This window comes from Plectropomus leopardus, chromosome 12, assembly GCF_026936395.1.
Source record: "Plectropomus leopardus strain MGB_pleo_1.0 chromosome 12, ASM2693639v1, whole genome shotgun sequence".
Taxonomy (NCBI): domain Eukaryota; kingdom Metazoa; phylum Chordata; class Actinopteri; order Perciformes; family Serranidae; genus Plectropomus; species Plectropomus leopardus.
The window spans coordinates 15074950-15094484 of record NC_142187.1 but is presented as its reverse complement, the minus strand read 5'-3'; the positions used below and the strand labels follow the sequence as shown (position 1 = coordinate 15094484).

The 19535-nt window shown below is 41.8% G+C and overlaps 2 protein-coding genes across 2 annotated transcripts in view; one reads left to right on the top strand and one right to left on the bottom strand.

Moving 5' to 3' along the window:
* Window positions 1-17357, bottom strand: part of hs2st1a (heparan sulfate 2-O-sulfotransferase 1a) — a 32712-nt gene extending 15355 nt beyond the window's left edge. Inside the window, exons 1-2 of the mRNA XM_042498082.2 lie at window positions 17137-17357; window positions 16842-17015 (exon numbers count right to left, since the gene is read on the bottom strand). Coding sequence (XP_042354016.1) covers window positions 16842-16965 — 124 coding nt within the window. The 5' untranslated portion in view covers window positions 16966-17015; window positions 17137-17357. The remainder of the gene's footprint in view (window positions 1-16841; window positions 17016-17136) is intronic.
* A 280-nt stretch (window positions 17358-17637) lies between these two features.
* The window catches only part of selenof (selenoprotein F), a 7881-nt gene continuing 5983 nt past the window's right edge, over window positions 17638-19535 (top strand). The window contains exons 1-2 of the mRNA XM_042498226.2: window positions 17638-17797; window positions 19234-19401. Of these exons, the coding sequence (XP_042354160.1) occupies window positions 17750-17797; window positions 19234-19401 (216 nt within the window). The 5' untranslated portion in view covers window positions 17638-17749. The remainder of the gene's footprint in view (window positions 17798-19233; window positions 19402-19535) is intronic.

Sequence of the window (19535 nt, the reverse complement as noted above, 5' to 3'; positions counted from 1 at the left end):
CAGATTCAAATACTTAACTTGAAGTATCTACTGATATAGATTCCTATTCAGAAATGTATTTTCCTCAAAATTTAAGACTGCAACATCAACTTCTTGTGGCAGTAATTGTCCTCCCATGACTGAATGGTAAAGATAATGTAATTATATTGAACATTTGTTACATTTCTATCAAGGAAAATTATATCAAGGTAATGATTTTCATCACTTGATTGTCTGGCGCTATGTTAAACTAAAACAAAGTTTGAGTTTTGGACTGATGGTTGCACAAAACAAGATGTTTGTAGATGTCACCTTAGGTTTCCCAGAATAGTAATACCTATTTTCTTTTCTGTTTTTTAAATGTATGTATTAATTCATCTTTTAAAAAAAGTAATATATTCATCAGTAATGAAAATACTCATTAGTTGCAGCTTCAGAAAATTTTCTGACAAAATTTTCAATTGATCAAAGAGACGTCCCAGCAAAACTGGGACGTCTCTGGCCCCTGAAGTCACTAAATGAAGGCACTCCAAGACAAACAGCAAATCACAGAAACATATAAAACCAGTTTGTCAATGGGAGGATCTGGGGAATTGCTGTCCTCTCAGTTTATCATAAACGGAGGAAAGTCTCATTGTGAATGCTAGAAACGGCGCTGAACAATGTATTAAAGTCAGACTGCAATATAAGTGACAGAAAGGTTCCACTTTTGAAATTCAAATCAACAGATGCACCCGCTGAGGTGAAGTAGTGAAATAAAATGTCTGGCTACATTGCAGATTCTCGTAAATAACAAGTTTCACAGTGACGTGATATTTCCTGCCCTGGACTTGGCACGGATGCCTTGTGAGGCTCCATAAATACAGGCTGAGGAGTTTTTCATTGTTATGACTTTCACGGTAGTTGTGCCTTTACTAGAGGGCACAGAGGAGAGCAGGAGAGGTGAGGAAAATACAGTGGGAGGTGTGGGCGGGCAGCGTGCTGTTAAGGTCGTGAGCCGGATTTCCACCAACAACAGCAGGTGCACGATGGCGCCTCTCCATCCTCCAGAGAAGTGCTGCTGCCGGGCCCTGGAGTTCGACTTAGTGCAAACACTCCTCATAAAGCCTGGAAATGGCTTTTTTCCGAACTGATTAAGTAGTATGTTGAAAACAAGAGCGTTTTTGTTCGAGAAAGTCGACAAGGCATTCCTCATGCAGAGCGAAGAGACAAACCTCGGCCTTGTCGGCTCTCACTGACAACACTGTTCAGACAGTTTAAAGTGGTTAAGTGGTTTGGGGTATGGGTCTTGAGACCATAATCACTCCATTGAGTGTCATTGAAGGGGAAGATGTTCATATATGACCTTTTTTGGACTCTACAGACTCCAAAAGTTTCATTTTTACTCTGTCTTGTCTCAGTTTCAGGAAATCGGGATTTTGATTCAAGACCAGTCATGACCACAATTGTGAGGATATCACTAAATTGCCTGTGCAAGAAATAAGCGTTGATTAAAGATGGTCGGGGTTCCCACTAATTTTCACAGACAAAAAGAATAAAAAAACTAAAAACTACTGTAACAATTTCATCATAAATTTCATGACTTTTCCAAAAGTTTCAGTGATTTTCACCAATTCCACGACTTTTCCAGGCCTGGAACATGTGACTGTAAAATTTCATGACTTTTCCAGGTTTTCCATGACTGTGGGAACCCCGTATAGTTAAGGTGATTTCAGCTCCTTTTGGTTTGTATTTGTTTCCTAACAGTAAGCACCTCTTTAATGCCTTTTTGATTATTTTATCAAGAAATTTCTCATGGTACAATATAAGTACAATTACATAAACAAATTTACTGTAAAGTCACAATAAAAGAACTAAATAAAGATGAAACTTTATTTGTTTTCTCAGGGCGATTATTGGGAATGTGGATGTGTGTAAGTGTGTGTGACAATCGCACTGGTCTGGTTTTGGTTTTGACTTGACATATCTTCATATATTGGTTCGCATAATATGCAATGAATAAGCGCCCAACATATAGTGTCATCACATCACATACTTGATGTTAAGTTACATTCTTAGTGTGAAGTTAAGTAATGTATTTCTCAGCAAGTAAAGCTCTGTAGGTTAGGTTTAGGCAAGTAAAGTTATGTTTAGGAGAAGACGTCATCACATTGCATACTTAATGTAAAGTTATGTGGGCAAGTGACGTTATATAGGTAAGGTTCAGGAGAAGAAACATGGTTGGGGGTCATCACGTCATGTGCTTGATGTTAAGTTACATACTGAGCCTAGGTTAGGTTTAGGCAAGCAAAGTTACCTTATTTAGGTTTAGGCAAGTTAAGTTATGTCGGTTAGGCTTAAGCAAGTACAGTTACATAATTTAGGTTCAGGAAAAGAAACACTGTTGGGTGTCATTATGTTACATGCTTAAAAACGTATGTAAAGTTAGGTAGGTTAGGTTTAGTAAGAAACAGAGTGACAACGTACCTTTAAATAACTCAAAGCTCACCTGGCTTCGTAGCGAAAATGATCATCGGATTACCTGGGGAAAGTCCTGCGCTTGTTTGACCCCTCAACCACACTCAGCTCTCCTCCTTACAAACTTTCAGTCTTTATATTACTTCCCTCTTTACTTCTGTCCTGATTATGTAGGGTATTGATGAATTACTGGCTCTTGACTACGTACGCTATTTACAAATTGCGGTACATTACTTTTTGTTGGTATACGTATGAGCAGAGCATGAGAGCAGCCTGCTAGACTTGGTTTTGACACACTCTGGTCTTAGTCATGACTTGGTCTCAGTTTTGGTGGTCTTAACTACAACACTGCTTAAAGTGTAGCAGCTGAGCATAGGGTGTTTTTTGCTCTGTTGAGTTCATGAACTACAGATGACAAACAAGCTGCTCTGACTAAACTCAAGGGTACACTAAATAAGATCCAGCCAGATGTGGCTCTCTTACAATTTCTATTCTAAATGCAAGCCATGTCCCTACACTAATGATAACAATTCAGAATAAATGGAGATCATAATCGTCATGGTTCAACCTGCCACTTTTTCACCCTAATATGTCTTTTGTGCGATCGAAGCCGGTAGTGCTGTCTGACAGGTGAGCCAATAATGTCTGGGAAAACAGAAAGAGTAAAGGGGGCCGCGTTCTGTCTGCTTCATCAGAAACAGCCAGTCAGATGAGATTATGGAGCAATTTACACAGATGGCAGATCCCATCATTCCCCTGCCTTGTTAAGTAAAGGCGGGTCTGACAGGTTGTGAAGGGAAGAGGGGGGGGGGCGATTGATTGGAACAGATCTCATCTTGGCACAGATTGTCAATGACTAAGCAGTGGGAATTAGCCAACATTTTCAGAGACATTTGCGCTTCAAAGGAAGGAGAAAATATCTGGGCAACTCTTGTCAAGAGAAGAGCCATCAAACGCATTTGTTAGAGGTAAAGAAACCACCGCAGGAATGTCTCTGTCACCACTAAATGTTCACAGCCTCACAAACACCACATCAAATCCGTGAGAGCGTTAAGTGCGAGAAACTTGCACAAATTAGCAGCTGAATGCATATAGATCCACAGTGAAACACAGTTTTGCTGTAAGCCCTTATATCCTAATATAACAACAAACAATGTTTGCATAACAGCGCAGATCTGGTTGCAAGCTACAACCCAGATATCTGATGTTCCCTTTCCCTCTCCCTCTTTCGGCCCTGCAACAGATAATTAATAATGCATGTATGGGAGTCCGGGGAGAACTCCACACTCTATTAAGACAGAGCAGACGACAGCTATTCATAGTTTTAATGATGAGTGGGAGGGACAGGTGAACACCGCAGAGAATCCGTCCCACACAGAAACGTGCTACAGCGTTACACAGAACATCTCTGCGACAACACCAGTTCAACTTGTTATCACTGCATCTCTGCAGGCTTATCTTTGCGCCTTTCATCTCTTAGTTTGCTGCTTCTCTTATTTTATCTCATTATATTTAGCGTCTGCAGGACATCCAACCAGTGAGGATGTTGGACCATGTTCGCCATCAGAGGATCTCTCTGGCAGGATGAGCAGGCACCGCTCTTACTCTTTAGACACTGATACGATTCTGATGTGACTATGAGGCTGTAAATACATGTCACTTCTGAAAGGTGGTGCTTAAATGATCCCCCTAACCCAAAATAATCGTATTTCTGTCTTTAAGTTTTAGTTCGATGTACGCACTACAATCCATTTAACGTCCAACCACTATGATGATGAGACAAGCTCTAAAAAAAAAAAAAAAAAACCTTTGATACTGTAAAATTTACTGAGGTCATACTCAAAGCAATTTTAAAAGGGGACTCCACAAATTTTCTCATATTAAAGTCTGTTTGAAGGACTTACGGAGTACTACTGCATATATAAACAGTTGTATAAATCCTTGCAGCTCCTGGGGGAAGAAACTTGAGTCAGTGTCAGTTGGGGCTGAAGACTAAAGGTCCTATCTTACACCCGGCTCAAAGCGGTGCACGCAGAACAGCGCAACTGTCACTGCCAGTTTCAGAATGACACAGTTGTCATTTTCACGGCCAGCGCCCACGTTGTGTGTGTAGAAAAAATGTACTTGAGCCCATCTGTGCACCGATGGGTGTGGAGATCTTAAAATGAGGTGTGGTCAGGGGCATTGATGGCATCTTTGTATTTTGAGACAGCAAAAGCGACTGCACCATAACCCAACAAAAACCTGGTCTAATGTCAGAATGGAGCAGTATTTTCCTGCTTTTCAAAGGGCGTATTATTCAGATAGAAAGACGCTCCTACATGCACAGGTTCAAAAGGAACATACACTCTGTTAAACACACAGGGAAGTGCAGATGGGTGACATAATACTTCATTAATGAGGAAAATATAAAGGAAAATCTGTAAAAAGTGAACATAGCAGAGAGCAGAGCAGAGCTGCAGAGTTGCTGTCCGATTCCAGTCCCCACTAAGCGAGACACTGTGAGCTTTTACAAAGAGGTGCTTAAATACATGTTTTTTTTCCCAGAACCTAAAATTCTGTTTCCTCTGTCAAATTTATAATAACAGTTTTTAGTTTTGCTGCAATTAATGAACTTAAATACAACCCCTCTGCCCCTTGCACCATTTAATTAGCAAAAGTGAAGTTGGACACACCTTAAATGCACTTGCACCTTGCACTTTAGACCATGCCCTATAGATCGTTTAAAGAGGGCCCTACAAGTCTGAAAATGAATCAAATCTGGGGCTATGGAATAAGAAAGAAGCAAGCTATCATAACTCTGTAGCCCACTCCTCATCTCTGCTTGTGGCAAAGAGTTCAAGCCCACATTTTTAGCCACTACTAGCGTAACACAAAAAATAACTGTTACTTGTCTAGTTGCATTCTGGATAATGTAGGTGGCAGGTTTTGGTAATAAAGGCCACCTGGAGGATGACTTACCTGTGAATGGTGAAGGTTTTTTTAAAAATTTTTTTGTCTTTAGTAAAAAATAAATCTGATTTACAGGTGAGAATGCCCACCTTTATTGTTCTAATAAAATGCTACAACATTAATCAAAGCAAAGTGATTGCATCACTATTAAACTGGAGTTAGACATTTTTTTTGCTTTCAACTTATCATTATGAAGCAAATGTTGATTGGATAAAGTAATGGCTACAGGATAATGACACCACCAGCATTTTGATTGGTTCCCTATAAGCCCCACTTCCACTATGCAATCATGTCTGCCAGTGGGAATGATCCCATGGGAAAACAAAGATTCGATCTATGGCACAAAGGAAATATGTCAGCCATTGCGTAACCAGGGAGCGGGAAGTGCTTTTGAAGCTATCAGTAGCTATCCCCAGTTACCTAAGAGTAACAGTGCAAGTTCTTTGCAGTTATGATGAAACAACTGAAGTAACATACGTCCTGTGTTGTTGGTAGTTGCTAGGCTCTGAGGAAAATGGAAAGCAATCTGGTTGTAAGTAATATAAATTGGAAATGCTAGTGAGGGGGTGGGGATGTGGGGTCAATTTGAATTATATTAAACTTTATTAAAATATGTTGTAGTCTTAGCCACATAGAGAACAGTCTCATTAGGTTAATATGAATGTATGTAAATATAAATCACTCAGTCCCTGTAAATTGAATAAACAATCAATGAGAAGACATTACCGTGAGCTCTTGAAAGCTGTGGAAGGTATTTTCACTATTTTCTAACACCTAATGGGCTAAAAGATGAATGGATTCATCCCCAAAGTAATTGGGGGAATAATCAATGATGAAAATAATTGTTAGTTGCAACCTTAATGAGAAAAGACATTAGAACAGGAACATTATTTTGATGCATGCGCAAATTTTAATTATGTTGTTCTGGAAGGTTTATAAAACTCTATTTACATTTTAGAACAACAGTGACAAAGAGGCAGTATTTATAGTTCAATAAATCATGTCTGACTGATACCCAATCTGTTTAATAAGGTCAGAATCAGCAGCAATACTAATCCAGTGTATTGGATTGGTGCTCCGTTTATATTAGTGAGAGGCAGGGCAGGATAGATACAGACACCAGTCTAATAAAAAAACAGTTAATCAATCAAACCTTGTCTGCAGCGTTACTGAAAGAAAAAATATGAACACCACAGAGAACGAGACAGAGATGTAGACGCACATAAATCTACTGATCCTCGCTCAGCAGGGGACGGACGGAGTGAACGAGCTGAATATTCAGCGACCCAGATATTTCATTAATAAGGTCTTGCTCACACACACATAACAGAGATGTTTGCTGTGTTCTTATTTGTATTCTGTCTAATGAACTTCAAGTTGGATTTCAGGCTGTTTGGCAACGCTGCTCACACTATTCAGACACAGTGAGGAGAGACACATGCAAAGAGACGAGAGAAAAGACACAGAAAGAAAGACAGAACAGGAGGAACAAACAGGTAGAGGAGAGCAGGAGAAGTCTGGCGAGGCGGGGAAACGGTGTAGTAGCACTACAATGGTCCCTCAGGACTCCTGGTGAATCAGGAAAACAAGATAAAGGCAGCTTAAAACCAACTGTAAAACTAATAGGTGCAAAGTTGAACCAGGGGCTGAGGAAGAAGAAGGGCAGCACTGCTCGACCACCTTCCTTCCTCCTTATCCCTCCGTGCTCTGACGAAATTGGTTGTAAAAATGCTGCAGGCGTGCTTTCTTCGTTCCTCTTTTTTTTCTTTTTTTTTTGTACGGGGCTTATGATTTTCACAAGCCAAGGCTTTAAATATTTCTGTGTTGCAATGAAAATTAAATCATCTCTTTCATTTCTCCCCCCTCCTCTCTCCACCCTCCTCGCTTCCTCCTCCTTTGATAGCACCTTATTTCCGAGGCCAGCAGCGGATATTCTCCTTTCAGGCGTTCATCCAATGGGGTTAGTAAAACACAGTGGGGATTTGAATATCACAAAGGCGACTCAGCACGCAAATAAAGAAGTTGTTTACAAGCATTGATCCAAAAGGAGCTGGATGAGAGTACTGTCATTATAAGTTATTATCACGAGAGAGGTTTATTAGCCGCTCGCCGTTTCTCCTGTCAGGAGAGGAGCTGAAGAGAGAAAAAGAAACAGTCTGCAGTGAGAGGAAACTGACACCTGCCGTCACGTGTTCACAACCACAGGGTCCATTATCCATCCTAAACCGACGAGGTTTTACTAGGTATGGCAGGCGTGAGCCACATTGGGTCTAAATTTGATCTTGTAGCTTTTATCATCATTAAAATAGAGTGCGGTGAATGAAAAACAGATTATTTCTGAAGGAACACCAGCACAACACTTAGGATCAATGTTCACTCTGAGCATCTCTGCAGGACTGTTTGCTGACCTGTGTCTGATTTATAACATCAACTAAATAATAACTCATCAGCGGTGGTGGACAGTAATGAAGTACATTTATTTAAGTACTAAGCTTGGGTACGGTTTTTGCGTATCTGTACTTAATTCAAATTTCTTTTTTGACAACATTACTTTGACTTGTTTGCTTTGAAGTCAGTGGATAATTTTTTTTTCTAAAATGCAAAAGTCCATAAATTATGACCATGCAGTTCTGTGTGTGGTCTGAATGTCAAAGTGGCAGTCCTGTACCTCTACCTTGTGCATGTGCTACTCTGATTAGGCAGCTTATTGGTAAAACCGGTGAATAGCAGAGGTCAAGCTGTTTCACATTTCTGGCAATACTGTGGAGAAGCTGAAATGATGAATGTACTGTCGAGAAAACAGTCAACATGTTTTGGTTCAATTAGAGCAGATAGTTGTTTAGATTCTGCAGTGAGTCCTGTTGTTGTTAATGATTGTTTCAACTTGAAATTTCAAATCTATTGAGATTAAATACAACAAAATGATGAGCGAAAAAAGAAGTTGAATTAACCTATAGGCTACATATTATGATTTGTTCACTTGGTTCCACAAGCAAGTTGGTGCATTCAGAGGGTTGTTTTAAAGCCATTATGTTTTGTAACTGTACTGTGACAATATACAAAAATTAAAAGAAAAAGTACTTTGACTATAGTATTTTTAAAAGCAAGTACTTTAACTCTTGTAATAATTTGACTCAGCAACGTTCCCTTGTATTTGTATCACATATATGTAAGAGTATCGTTGACACAAGTAATAGAGTTGTGTACTTCGTCCACCACTGCTCATCAGCCATCGGTCAGAGCTCCACTTGCTCCCTCGAGTTCAGTCGATCTACTCTGGCACGAAGGGTTTTGGTGCTGCATGATATTTGAAGGTCATTTCTTCGAGTTGAGTGAGCTGACACCTCAGCCCCACAGTGACACAGGAAGAAATGAAGACAGACAGGACAGCGAGGGGGAGAAAGTGTGTCTGTGCGAAGAAGTGTGTGTGTGTGTGTGTGTGTGGGGGGGGGGTATTGGTGAGAGGCCAGCTGAGGGGAGTGATGGGTGGGTGTTGGAGCGGGGTGTTCTTCTAGACCGGCCTCCAATTACATCCAGGGTGTGAAACCGTCCATAACGCCCCGTTTAGCCTGTCTGTCATCCTGCTAGCGATCGCCGTGCTGGCTCCGGTTGCTGCTGTGCGCGCCACTTTGCAGGGGAACACATCCCCTGTCAGACAATGTGCGTGCCAGGGGCCATAAATTTTCTGCCCCAATCAAAGCCTGCTTCTAACAATACAGCGAGAGCCCAGTATGACCATTAGCACTCAGCCTCCCTTACTCCCACAACAGATCCATCCCCGACACCTACGCCCATCTCCGCTGTGGGCTCCCCTCCATTAGCCGCTCAAATGGCATGTTTCAGAGAGTGACTGAGCAGGCAGGTCCAGGTGATAGACGCTACCGGCTGCTTATGGTAGCAGATGCCAACGTGCAGAGTGAACGCAAATGACTCATACACCCTTTATAACCCTCAGGGAAGCTAAAAACAGAGATGTGGGGTGTCAGGGAGAGTTCAAAGCGAATCTGAGTGCCATGTCCACGGGAAGAATAACGGAACAACTAGAGGAAGAAATGAAGAAGGTTACACATTTAGGAGGTTTGCAGCTGCAGAGAAGACATGAGGCTCTAGCTGAGTGCTACTAACGTGACACCAATTAGCTTCAAAAAGGAAGCCACCGTTTGGTGTCGCAGATCTTTGAGAGAGTCAGTTGACACACACTTGACAAATGTGTGGGAGTGAAAGGAGGCAGGTAGATGCTTGGATCATCAATAAAGTCAGATTTCAAACAGCAGCTCGAAGTCTTATCGGCGACAGGATGACTGATGTGCGTCCGGGCAGCAGCAGAGCAGCTCGGAGGTAAAAAGTTGTCCAATCAAAGTCCATGCCCATGAGGACAAATCAGCAATGCCTGACCAATGTCCTTTCAAGAACAAATTCCTTACCAGATCCCCGGGTCCCTCGGCGGCAGAGCACGAGGGTGGGCTCGAGGCTACGAGTGCCTGGCATGACAATCAAAGTCAAATTCAAACCCGAGCCCGGGAGCAACGGGCTGCGGCGACAAATGAATGCTTAAAAGTCTTGCGTCAGCTTTGCAAACACTTTGACAATGAAGGCATGCATCTCCTTCCTTCTTCTGCATTCAACAGCATCTCTCTTCTCTCTCAGAGCTCATCACAGAGCCGCTTGTGTCTGGAACTAAATATCACCACGCAACAGATGGAAATTGAATTCCTTTAATCAGGCTGAGTAACGGCCAGCAGATAAAAGGCGATGATGCTAAGGGGGGGAAAGTCTCTGAATATCTCTCCCGCTGGCTGACACACGGCCCTCACACGGCACGCAGGGCACAGAGGTGAAGAGGTTGTTTGCTACTGTTACACAGGCCATGAGGTGACGGTTTTATAAGCAACATTTCTATTTACGCAGCTCCTAACATACCATACATGCCCTCTACAATTAACCTGCCACCTATGGCTACAAGCTTTGTTCTCAACTGATTTTTGAAGCATCAAAAAAGAGCAGAAAACCTGCTCAAAAGCTGGGATTCCTAGAATGAAAACTAAGGTTTTCTCTGTGTTTATGAATAATCTCCCTGAGGAAATAAGTTGAGCATGGCTTGAATCTATAAAAGCAGGTAGCAGAGACAGATGTTACACAAATAATGATGCACTCAACTGCATGATGAACATGCTTTCAGCCAGAAAATGCGGGAATAATAAAAAAACAAAATGTTGTTTCGGGACCCCTACTGAAATTGATGGCGCTGTTATCAAAATATTACCCACAATACACCCCACTGGTTTTCTGTTCTTGGTTTTACTGAGCTTATTGTGTCCTCAAGTCTTGAATTTTAATTGATAAGACGTGCCAGCTTTGTACTTAAGAAACAACACAGCTAAATTAATCTGAAAATACAAACAACTGAGAGAGGATATCACATTATTTGACTACATTCACAAGAACAGTCATGCAGATGTCCACATGCAACACAACCGCCAGAATAAAAGTTGGCATTGGATGTTTCTGCGAAACCACAAATACTGTTTATTAAGTTTGTATGATTAATATGTCGCTCTTGGATATGTTGAAAGTTCATGTTCCACTTTTCAATTTTATGTTACGATAACACTGGTTAACACGTGGTTAGGTTTAGGCACAAAAAACACTTGGTAAGGCTTATGAAAACATCATGCTTTGGCTTAAAATATACGGTTGTGACATCACAAACACAACTAAAAATGCCCCAAAGTTTCGTTAAAAATACCTGGTTTGTCGCATCAAACATGTCTTCAAATGTTCCAAACTCATGTTAAAAAATCCTGCTTTTGTCACCACAAACATGAATGGAAATGTCCCAACGCATCATTAAAAATACCTGTTTTGTCAAAGAAAACATGGTTGGAAATGTCCCAAAACTTTTGTTAAAAAAGTAGCCTGTTTGGGCAACAAAAATCCTGGCTGGAAATGCCCCGATTTCTCACTAATATTACCTGCTTTTCGTGCCAAAAACACAGCTGGATATGTCCAGGCATCTTATTAAAAACACCCCGTTTGGGTGCCAAGAACACGTGGAAATATCCAAACATCTCTTTAAAGATGCCCAGTTTTGCCACAATGACGAGGCTGGTCTTGAACATTGATATACTGCTTGGCAGCCATCTTGCCCTGGTCTCACACCATTCACCATCCCCTCATCGTCGAGACAAAACACTCAGCTCATATACATGTGATCGGCGTCACTTTATAAATGTTGATATGATGCGTATGAAACATAGAAATATGATGTAGCTATCCGTGGTTTGCAGAAATGAACACAGCCAACATTTTATTGAGGCAACCGACCTGTCACATGATCCCCTGCATAAAAGCACTCAACTTTTTGGCAGGTAGTAATTATTCAACAAGACATTTTTACTTTTACCTTGACGTGATAATACTTTTCTGTTATTTTAAAAAAGCCACAACATCCCTCTGACCTTGTAGTTGCGGTAAAAAAAGTACGGACTGATTAATCTAATTTTCCACCGACTGATAAGATCTAATCACAGTAGAACCAAACTCTGGCATTTGTCTCCTGTTTGACGTCAATGAAACATTATAGAGGAATGTCAGTCTCAGGCTTCAGAATAATAACATGAAATTCTTTGGAGTGAGCGTCTGAAACCGCCTGAACTGTGCGGCGCTGAATGGCAACCCTGACAGGCAAAGTGGCCCTGAATCCCTGCTCGTGGCTCTCTATTAAAGAAACTTTATTATTCCCATCCATCCGTCCCAGCACAGTTAGTGTGCGTTTCTGTCGACCCAGCCAGCAGCAGTGCTGGTGAGCAGCCGGAGAGAAACACCGGCAGGATAATGGATTGGGCCCACAGCAGGACACACAGCTGCATCGCGGCATGATTGTAATGCAGGAGACTTCTCGGGGAAACCTTGGGACGACGATTAGCTTGGAAGCAAATCACAGCTTGTCTACCCTGCGGGGAGTGTCTAATGGGGGAAATGATTCAACCTGCATGTCAGGCAATAGGATCCCACGCTGTGAAGAGAGGGCGCCGGTCATTTCAACCCGCATAAAGTTAACTGCGAACATGTAAAAACGCAATGCAAGAAGGTGACACATCAAGCCTCTTCTGTTTTTAGAACACAAGAGTCATTCAGTGAGATGTGATTTGGTTTTGGACACCACCTGTCCTTATTGTTACACAGATGGACCTGCAGCAGGCGTACCTGGTAATGTGACTGGCCCTGTGGCTGTCTGTCAGCATCGTGCCTGTGAAAGTCTCAGTCACAACTATTTGGCTATGCAGCACATAATTCAGAGCTCCAGTATACAGACGTCTGCTCAGTCCAGTCATCCATCACAGCGCTTTTTGCCGAGTCAACAGATTCTCGTGGCGGTGGCCAGTCGGGGGAAAGGCCTCTCAGGTTCTGTTTCAGCATCGGGGGAGTGCGTGTAGTTCTCTGTGTGTGTGTGTGTGTGTCTGTGCAGCCCAGGAGAGTTTGCGTTTTTGCTGGGTGTAACATATAGCCCTTAACAGCAGCAGTAAGCCATGTCACAGGCCAATATAGCCATCTATACCACCAGGACACCTGATTGCGCTAACATGTGAAAACTCAGAGGGATACTTTACTCGATTAAGAAGACTGTTTGAGGAATACCTCACACCCCTAAATGGCTATTTGCATATCAATTACTCACCCTGTATTATACTGAATTTAAATGTGGGTTTTTCTCTCACGAAGAGTCCAAAAACAAAGAAAATTCTTGAAGACTTTCAGTGATTGGGGATTGAATGTGACAACAGAAAAACTAGAACACAGTATTAGTTTACAAACTCACATAACTTGTGCCATAAAATCCAAGTCTCCTTTATCCAGATGTATGCTCAGAGCTTCCTAAACACATGCATTTCTGCGAAAACACTCATTAATACTGAAAACACTTTATTTTTATATAGTACACCATTTTTGGATTCTTTATTCACCATGGAGGTGTGCAAGAAAAACAAAAGTTGTCTTCCTGAATTAACATAACATGGGGTGAGGTACTGATATACAAATGATCATTTAGAGGTTAAATATTCCTTTGACTATTTTATACATAACTTGGAAAGGAAAACTTCCCAACACAGCCTCATCTTTGAGTCATCTGACCGAGTCTGTTTACACACTAACCTGCGGGACAAACATGCCAAACAAAGAAAAGCAGCAAATATTCACATTTGAAAGCTAGACGTGTGACTTGTTTACATTTTTGCTTGAAAAATGACTAAAACCATTATTTGATTATCAAAATTGTTGCAGATTAATTTTCTCCCAGCTGACTCACTAATGAACTGAATAATGATGTCAGATGTAATCCCAGTAAAAGTAACAGGACATCACTTATCTCAGGCCTGAAAATGTTGTTAGTTATTACTCGATTAGTCTAGAGCTGCAACGATTAGTTGACTGAATAACTGTTTTTTTGGACTGCTGGTTGAATAAAATATACCATTAAAAGAGGGCTCTGGTAAATTACACATGGCATTTTTCACCATTTTCTGACATTTTACTGACTTAACGATCAATTTAGAAAATAAAAAATAAAAGTAATAGTTAAAACACTAGTAGTCAATCAGCATACAATGAATCACCAACTAACCTGATAGCAGATCACTCTGTTAAATCTTTTATCCAGTAAAAGTATTTAGGGCTGAAAATATCAGTCCATTCGACTGACAGAAAATTTACTTAACAATTCTGATCATCAGCAGCATCATCTATCTTTTTTTCATGTCTTTATTTAAACAAGCGCCATGCATAATAAACAATCTCAAAAGAGAAGAGATGATTCATGCCATGCCATGAATAAACTGCCGATTATTTTCTCGATGAATCATCGGGTCAACAAAACATCAGGAAATAGTCAAACGATAGGTGTCATTTCCAAGAGGCCATGGTGAAGTCATCCAGCTTCCTGTTCAACAGTTACCTGTATTTTGTTTTTTAATCACATTTGCTATGGTAAAAAAAATGAAACAGTGGACAAATTGCTTGAAAATAAAGTTAAACAATTTTATCAATGATCAAAATAATTGCGGGTTAATTCTCGGTCGATTGCTTTTTCAATTAATCAACTAATGATTGCAACAACTCTAAATGATTAGCTTCGCCCACGACAGCTCTGACTTAAAAAAAGCCGACCGTATTAATCAATAATGACAACAATCATCAGTTGCAGGCAGCCCTGAAGCCTCTACAGTCATGATTCACACGACAGGCGTTTTCACTTATTTTGGCTAATTAGACCTCTTCTTATAAAAGTGTGAGTCTGTACAGACTGTGCTTGGCTGACAGCTCCCCGACTCTCCTGTTAGCTTTGTTGCACCTTTATCACTTTTATAAATACATAAACTTTGCTGACTTTGTATCTCCCAGCGTAGAATAACCCAACGTCACCCTGAGCAGAGGTCTCGTCATCCAGATTAACACCTGTGTGTGTGTGTGTGTGTGTGTGTGTGTGTGTGTGTGTGTGTGTGTGTGTGTGTCTGAGGGGGGCATTGAAAATAAGCTATAGTTAAAATGTAATAAGCCTTTCACAGCAGGCACTTGTCATAGCACAGGTGGTACTAATAAAACTGACTATGTCTCTGTTCCATTAAGCGTCCCTGTAAGCCGTTTGAATGAGCCAGCACGCACAACACAAGGACTCTGGAAGTGCCTCACCTAAAAGGAATTCACTGCAGCCATTTTTAACATTATTGATCACACCTGTGCTTTTCCTGTGTTAAAATGTCTGCCGTGAAAACTGCCTCTCTTTGGTGCCAGGCTCCTACTCTCACCAAATAAATACAAGAGGGTGGTGTTTGAACCCCTGAGGTACGCAGGCTGCACCCTAAGATTGTCTGCACCGCTCTGCTGTTCCTTAAAAAAAATCCCCACAGTGGAGGCACCAGAGAGATAATCCTGCAATGTCCCAGATCTTTATTGGGAGTGAGCCCCTGATGGGAGCTCGCAATGAGATTTTGAACGCAGCGCCGGCCACGTTTCAATCAGAGGAAAGAGTTTGGGAAAGGGGCAGGAGAGGATTTGCAGCAGGGTGGCGGCGTCCCCATGCATGCAGAATATCACTTAAACTTGCTCTGAGCTAAAAGAGGATTCCTGTTAGTTCTGAGAGCCCTGCAATGTGCTGTGTATTCATCACTGACCACCTCAGATTTCAGTATGACTCCACAACCCACAGCTCCAATGTTACACATCCTGTATTTCCAAATGAGCTGTTGGTTACTTATAGGGTTGCAGCGATATACCAGTTTTAAGGTATACTGTGATATGAAAGTTGACTATTATCATACTGTGTACATTTGCTTATCTAAGATATTGAAAAAAAAAGTAACTGAATGGAGAATTTCACCCTTATTTTAGTTGTTTTCAAAAGGGGTTACTCATTATATATATTTTAATTTCAAAATGACTTAAAGTCTTTAATAATAGAATAAAAACTTGTTCAACCAAAACTAACTTTTCTGTTTTCATTCCTTTACGGGTCAGAAATGACAAAAATGCTTCAGATCCAGCTTCTCAAACATACGACTGTGCACAAAACAAACATCATTTTTGGCTTTAGGAAACCGTGATGGGCAATTACAAGTGTTTTCTTACATTTCATTGCATCCAGAAAAATAATTTTCAGATTAACTAATCATGAAATCAATTTAGCTCCGGCTCTGAAGTATCGAAACACGCTCTCCCTCACTGTCACGGGGCAACAGGCTGAAATTAACAGCACCTCCTCAATCTCACACTGCACTCCACAGATGAATATCAGAGTTAGACACTATCTGTGGGCAATAGATTCATACAAACACTCACAAATAATTCACACAAACCCTTGAATGCATGTGAAGTTCTAATGTCAAAAAAGGACCACGTAGTCAACTATTCTGCAAATCAGTTAATCGACTGCATTATTTTCAAGCAGAAATGACAAAAATGCTTCAGTTCCAGCTTCTCAAATGTAAGAATCTGCTGCTGGTTACACAAAACCAAGACAAAGATATCATCTTGGGCATTATGAAACCCTGATGGCCGATTACAAGTGTTTTCTGACATTGCATTGCATCCAAAAAAATAACTGTCTAGAGTATCCAAACACACTCTCACTCACTGCCACAGGGCAACAGGCTGAAATTAGCAGCACCTCCTCAAAATCACACTGCATTGCACAGATAAGGATCAGAGGTAGACACTATCTGTAGGCAGTAAATTCAGAAAAATACTCGAAATGTGCATGCAAAGATCAGCAGATCATTTAGGATTTCATGACTGTGTGCCATCATCTGAACGCGATGAAGGGCTGCTCTCTCAGCACACTGGCCCAAATGCACAATGCACAGATCTACAGTGACCCAAGACAGAGAGAAAGAGACCTCACACCCAGCCCCTGGAGTGTTGTGACCGGATGTGATCGGGCTGCAGCCCGTTAAACTTACCGAGCTTCCCCCGGGACTCCTCCAGCTTCTGGATCTGGTTCTCCAGGAAGAACATGGCCACTGCGAACGCCAGCAGCGCCAGAAGCTGCAACTTGGGCGGCATCATGACTCTGAGCAGCCCCATCAAATCATCCAGAGAGGGATTTGGTCAGTCCATGCTCAGAGGAGGAGACGCTGAAAACACAACACACAGCGACGACGGTGATTACAAAGAGTGTCTCAGCGTGGCCCTCTCTCCCTCTGTCTGTCTGTGTGTGTGTGTGTGTGTGTCCCACTGTTCAAATCCTCTGGTTACCTCAAATGCGGTGTGTTCATGCTCGGCTCGGTTTATTTCATTAAGTCAGTCTCCAGCGGCTGAGCGTCGTAAAGCCCTATAGGTCTCTCCGGGGTGTAGGAGCGGTGGTACCAGCCGCTGTCCCCCATGTAGCGCTGTCCTGTCCCATCCACTGTGTGTCCACCGTCGCACCACGGACACACTGTTACTACCACTCAGGTCATTGGATGTATGAACAGTCCACCAGCCGTCTGCGGCTTTCTATTCGTCGAAAATCACTGTCTGTTCACACCGGATTGGACCATTTTCACAAACGTCTCTAAACTTGGACGGAAGATGGCGCAGTTATTTTTCAACCGTTAGAGCAGCGGAGGCGAAGAAGACATTTTGAGTCGACTTTGTAATATGCCACAACTCAAGAAACTAAACATACATTAAAATCACGATGAATTGTTTAAATATTCGTTAACGTTTTTAGATAACTTACAAAATGCACGTTGTATCAGTGTCCGTCGAAAGATTTTAAAAAGAGAAATGATCAGTTATTCGCTTTAACGGTCAGGCGCGACAGGACACCCCCTCCGTTACTAAAGGGGTCCTGAGAGTAGTTCTCGCTAACAAAGCAGCCTCCAAAATGTCGGGAGAGGTGTATCTCCTGTGGCTTCTTTCGCTTTTACAGACGGTGAGTTTTATTAACACTGAAAATATGTTGATGTCGCAGGTTGCAGTAGTGCTTTACGGTGAAAATAAACGGTCGGCGAAGCTGTGAGGTGTCACGATCGGTTTTGTGAGCCGCATCCTGCTAAACCCGGAGCCTCAAAATGACGTGGCTTATCCCCAAATCCCGTGAGCCCTGATGGGAAGTGAATTATCCTCTAAGTCTGTTTAATAGCCGACTGATTTAAATGTTCAGAAAGCACAGCGTGTGTCTTAGAAGAAAAGGCCGATGGCGTTTTTAGAAGAGAAAGGTTACGGTAAACCAGGATATCCGGTGTTGTGAACGCATTTGTCCCCCTGAGAATCTGTTCCCTGCTCAGAAAATTGGGTCCTAAACGCCTGAAGCTGGTTTATTTGGAGCTCAAGTTACTGGAAAACCGTATTTGTAAGGAAAGGGTTTATACCTCAGGGTGCTAAAATGATTCCTGCGCAGTCACAGCTAAATATGAGGATGTATGAGGTAATGAAACGACGCTGATTTCCTGATTCCCGAAAGCCGAAGCAGATTCAGTAAAATCCACCTGACAGTCTTTGACCTGCGGTGGCACCGAGGGTTAAAACACAACACCACCTCACAAAACACAACATTTCACAAACAACATCTTTGGAGACACAAAAACAAAACAGCATTTTGGAAAACGTGTATGATAAAAACATTTATGAAAACGCAACATTTCACATTAAAAATCCACATTTTGAGTCACCATAATTGGCTGTCAGGGAGAAAATCATGAAACATAGTACAGAGCAACATCAGCTCTGTTATTGACTGTGTCACCTGTACATTTTAACTGCACTTTTACTTCCCAAGCAGCAAAGATGAACACACCTTTTTGACTGAAATATCCTGTTAATAAGCCTGCTTGTTTACCCACATTCCTACCAGATTATTAAATCTCCTGTAACCAGGAACTGTGCTGAAATGAACAGAGAACAAATAAATTAACGAAAGTTAATTGAGTCCTATGTCCGTATTTGATGAATCGCTTCAGTTATCATTAAGGGAAAAGGTCAAAGACTTGCTGAGTTTATTCATGAAAGAACCAAACATCACATTATTAGCCTCTCAAAAAGGAAATTCACTTTTTTTCTGTTATTATTTGACAGTGCCATCCTCAAGGGCACCTCGGTAGTGTCCAGGACGCAACATGAGCTGGCACCTCTTAAGATAATTATTCACGCCACCACATGCAAGACACTTAGATGTCATCTGTGTTTGTTTCAGGATTTGATTGCAATTTTTGATCACAAATATCCATAATTTCAGGCTTTCTTATCAGTAACACAATGTTTTTCTTAAATTCTGACACATCTGCATATGAGAAGCAAGCGCTTTATTAAAACTTTGCCTTTTATTTTTTCCTCTCGGTGTGACTCTCATCTCCTCCTTCCTCTCTCCAGCTGTCGGCATACGGTGCCGATCTGTCGTCTGAGGCGTGCAGGGAGCTGGGCTTCTCCAGCAACCTGCTGTGCAGCTCCTGTGACCTGCTCGGGGAGTTCAGCCTCACCAAGCTCCAGCCCGATTGCCGGCAGTGCTGCCAGCAGGAGGCCCAGATGGAAGGGCGCAAGGTAAAGGGGAACAACAGAGCTCCAGGGAGCGGTCAAACAGAAAGTAATTGCCTGTCTAGATTCAGTCACAGAGAGGAGGGCGTTACAAAGACCCTATACAAGCAGTTTCATAGAGGATGGAGAGAGTGTAAACC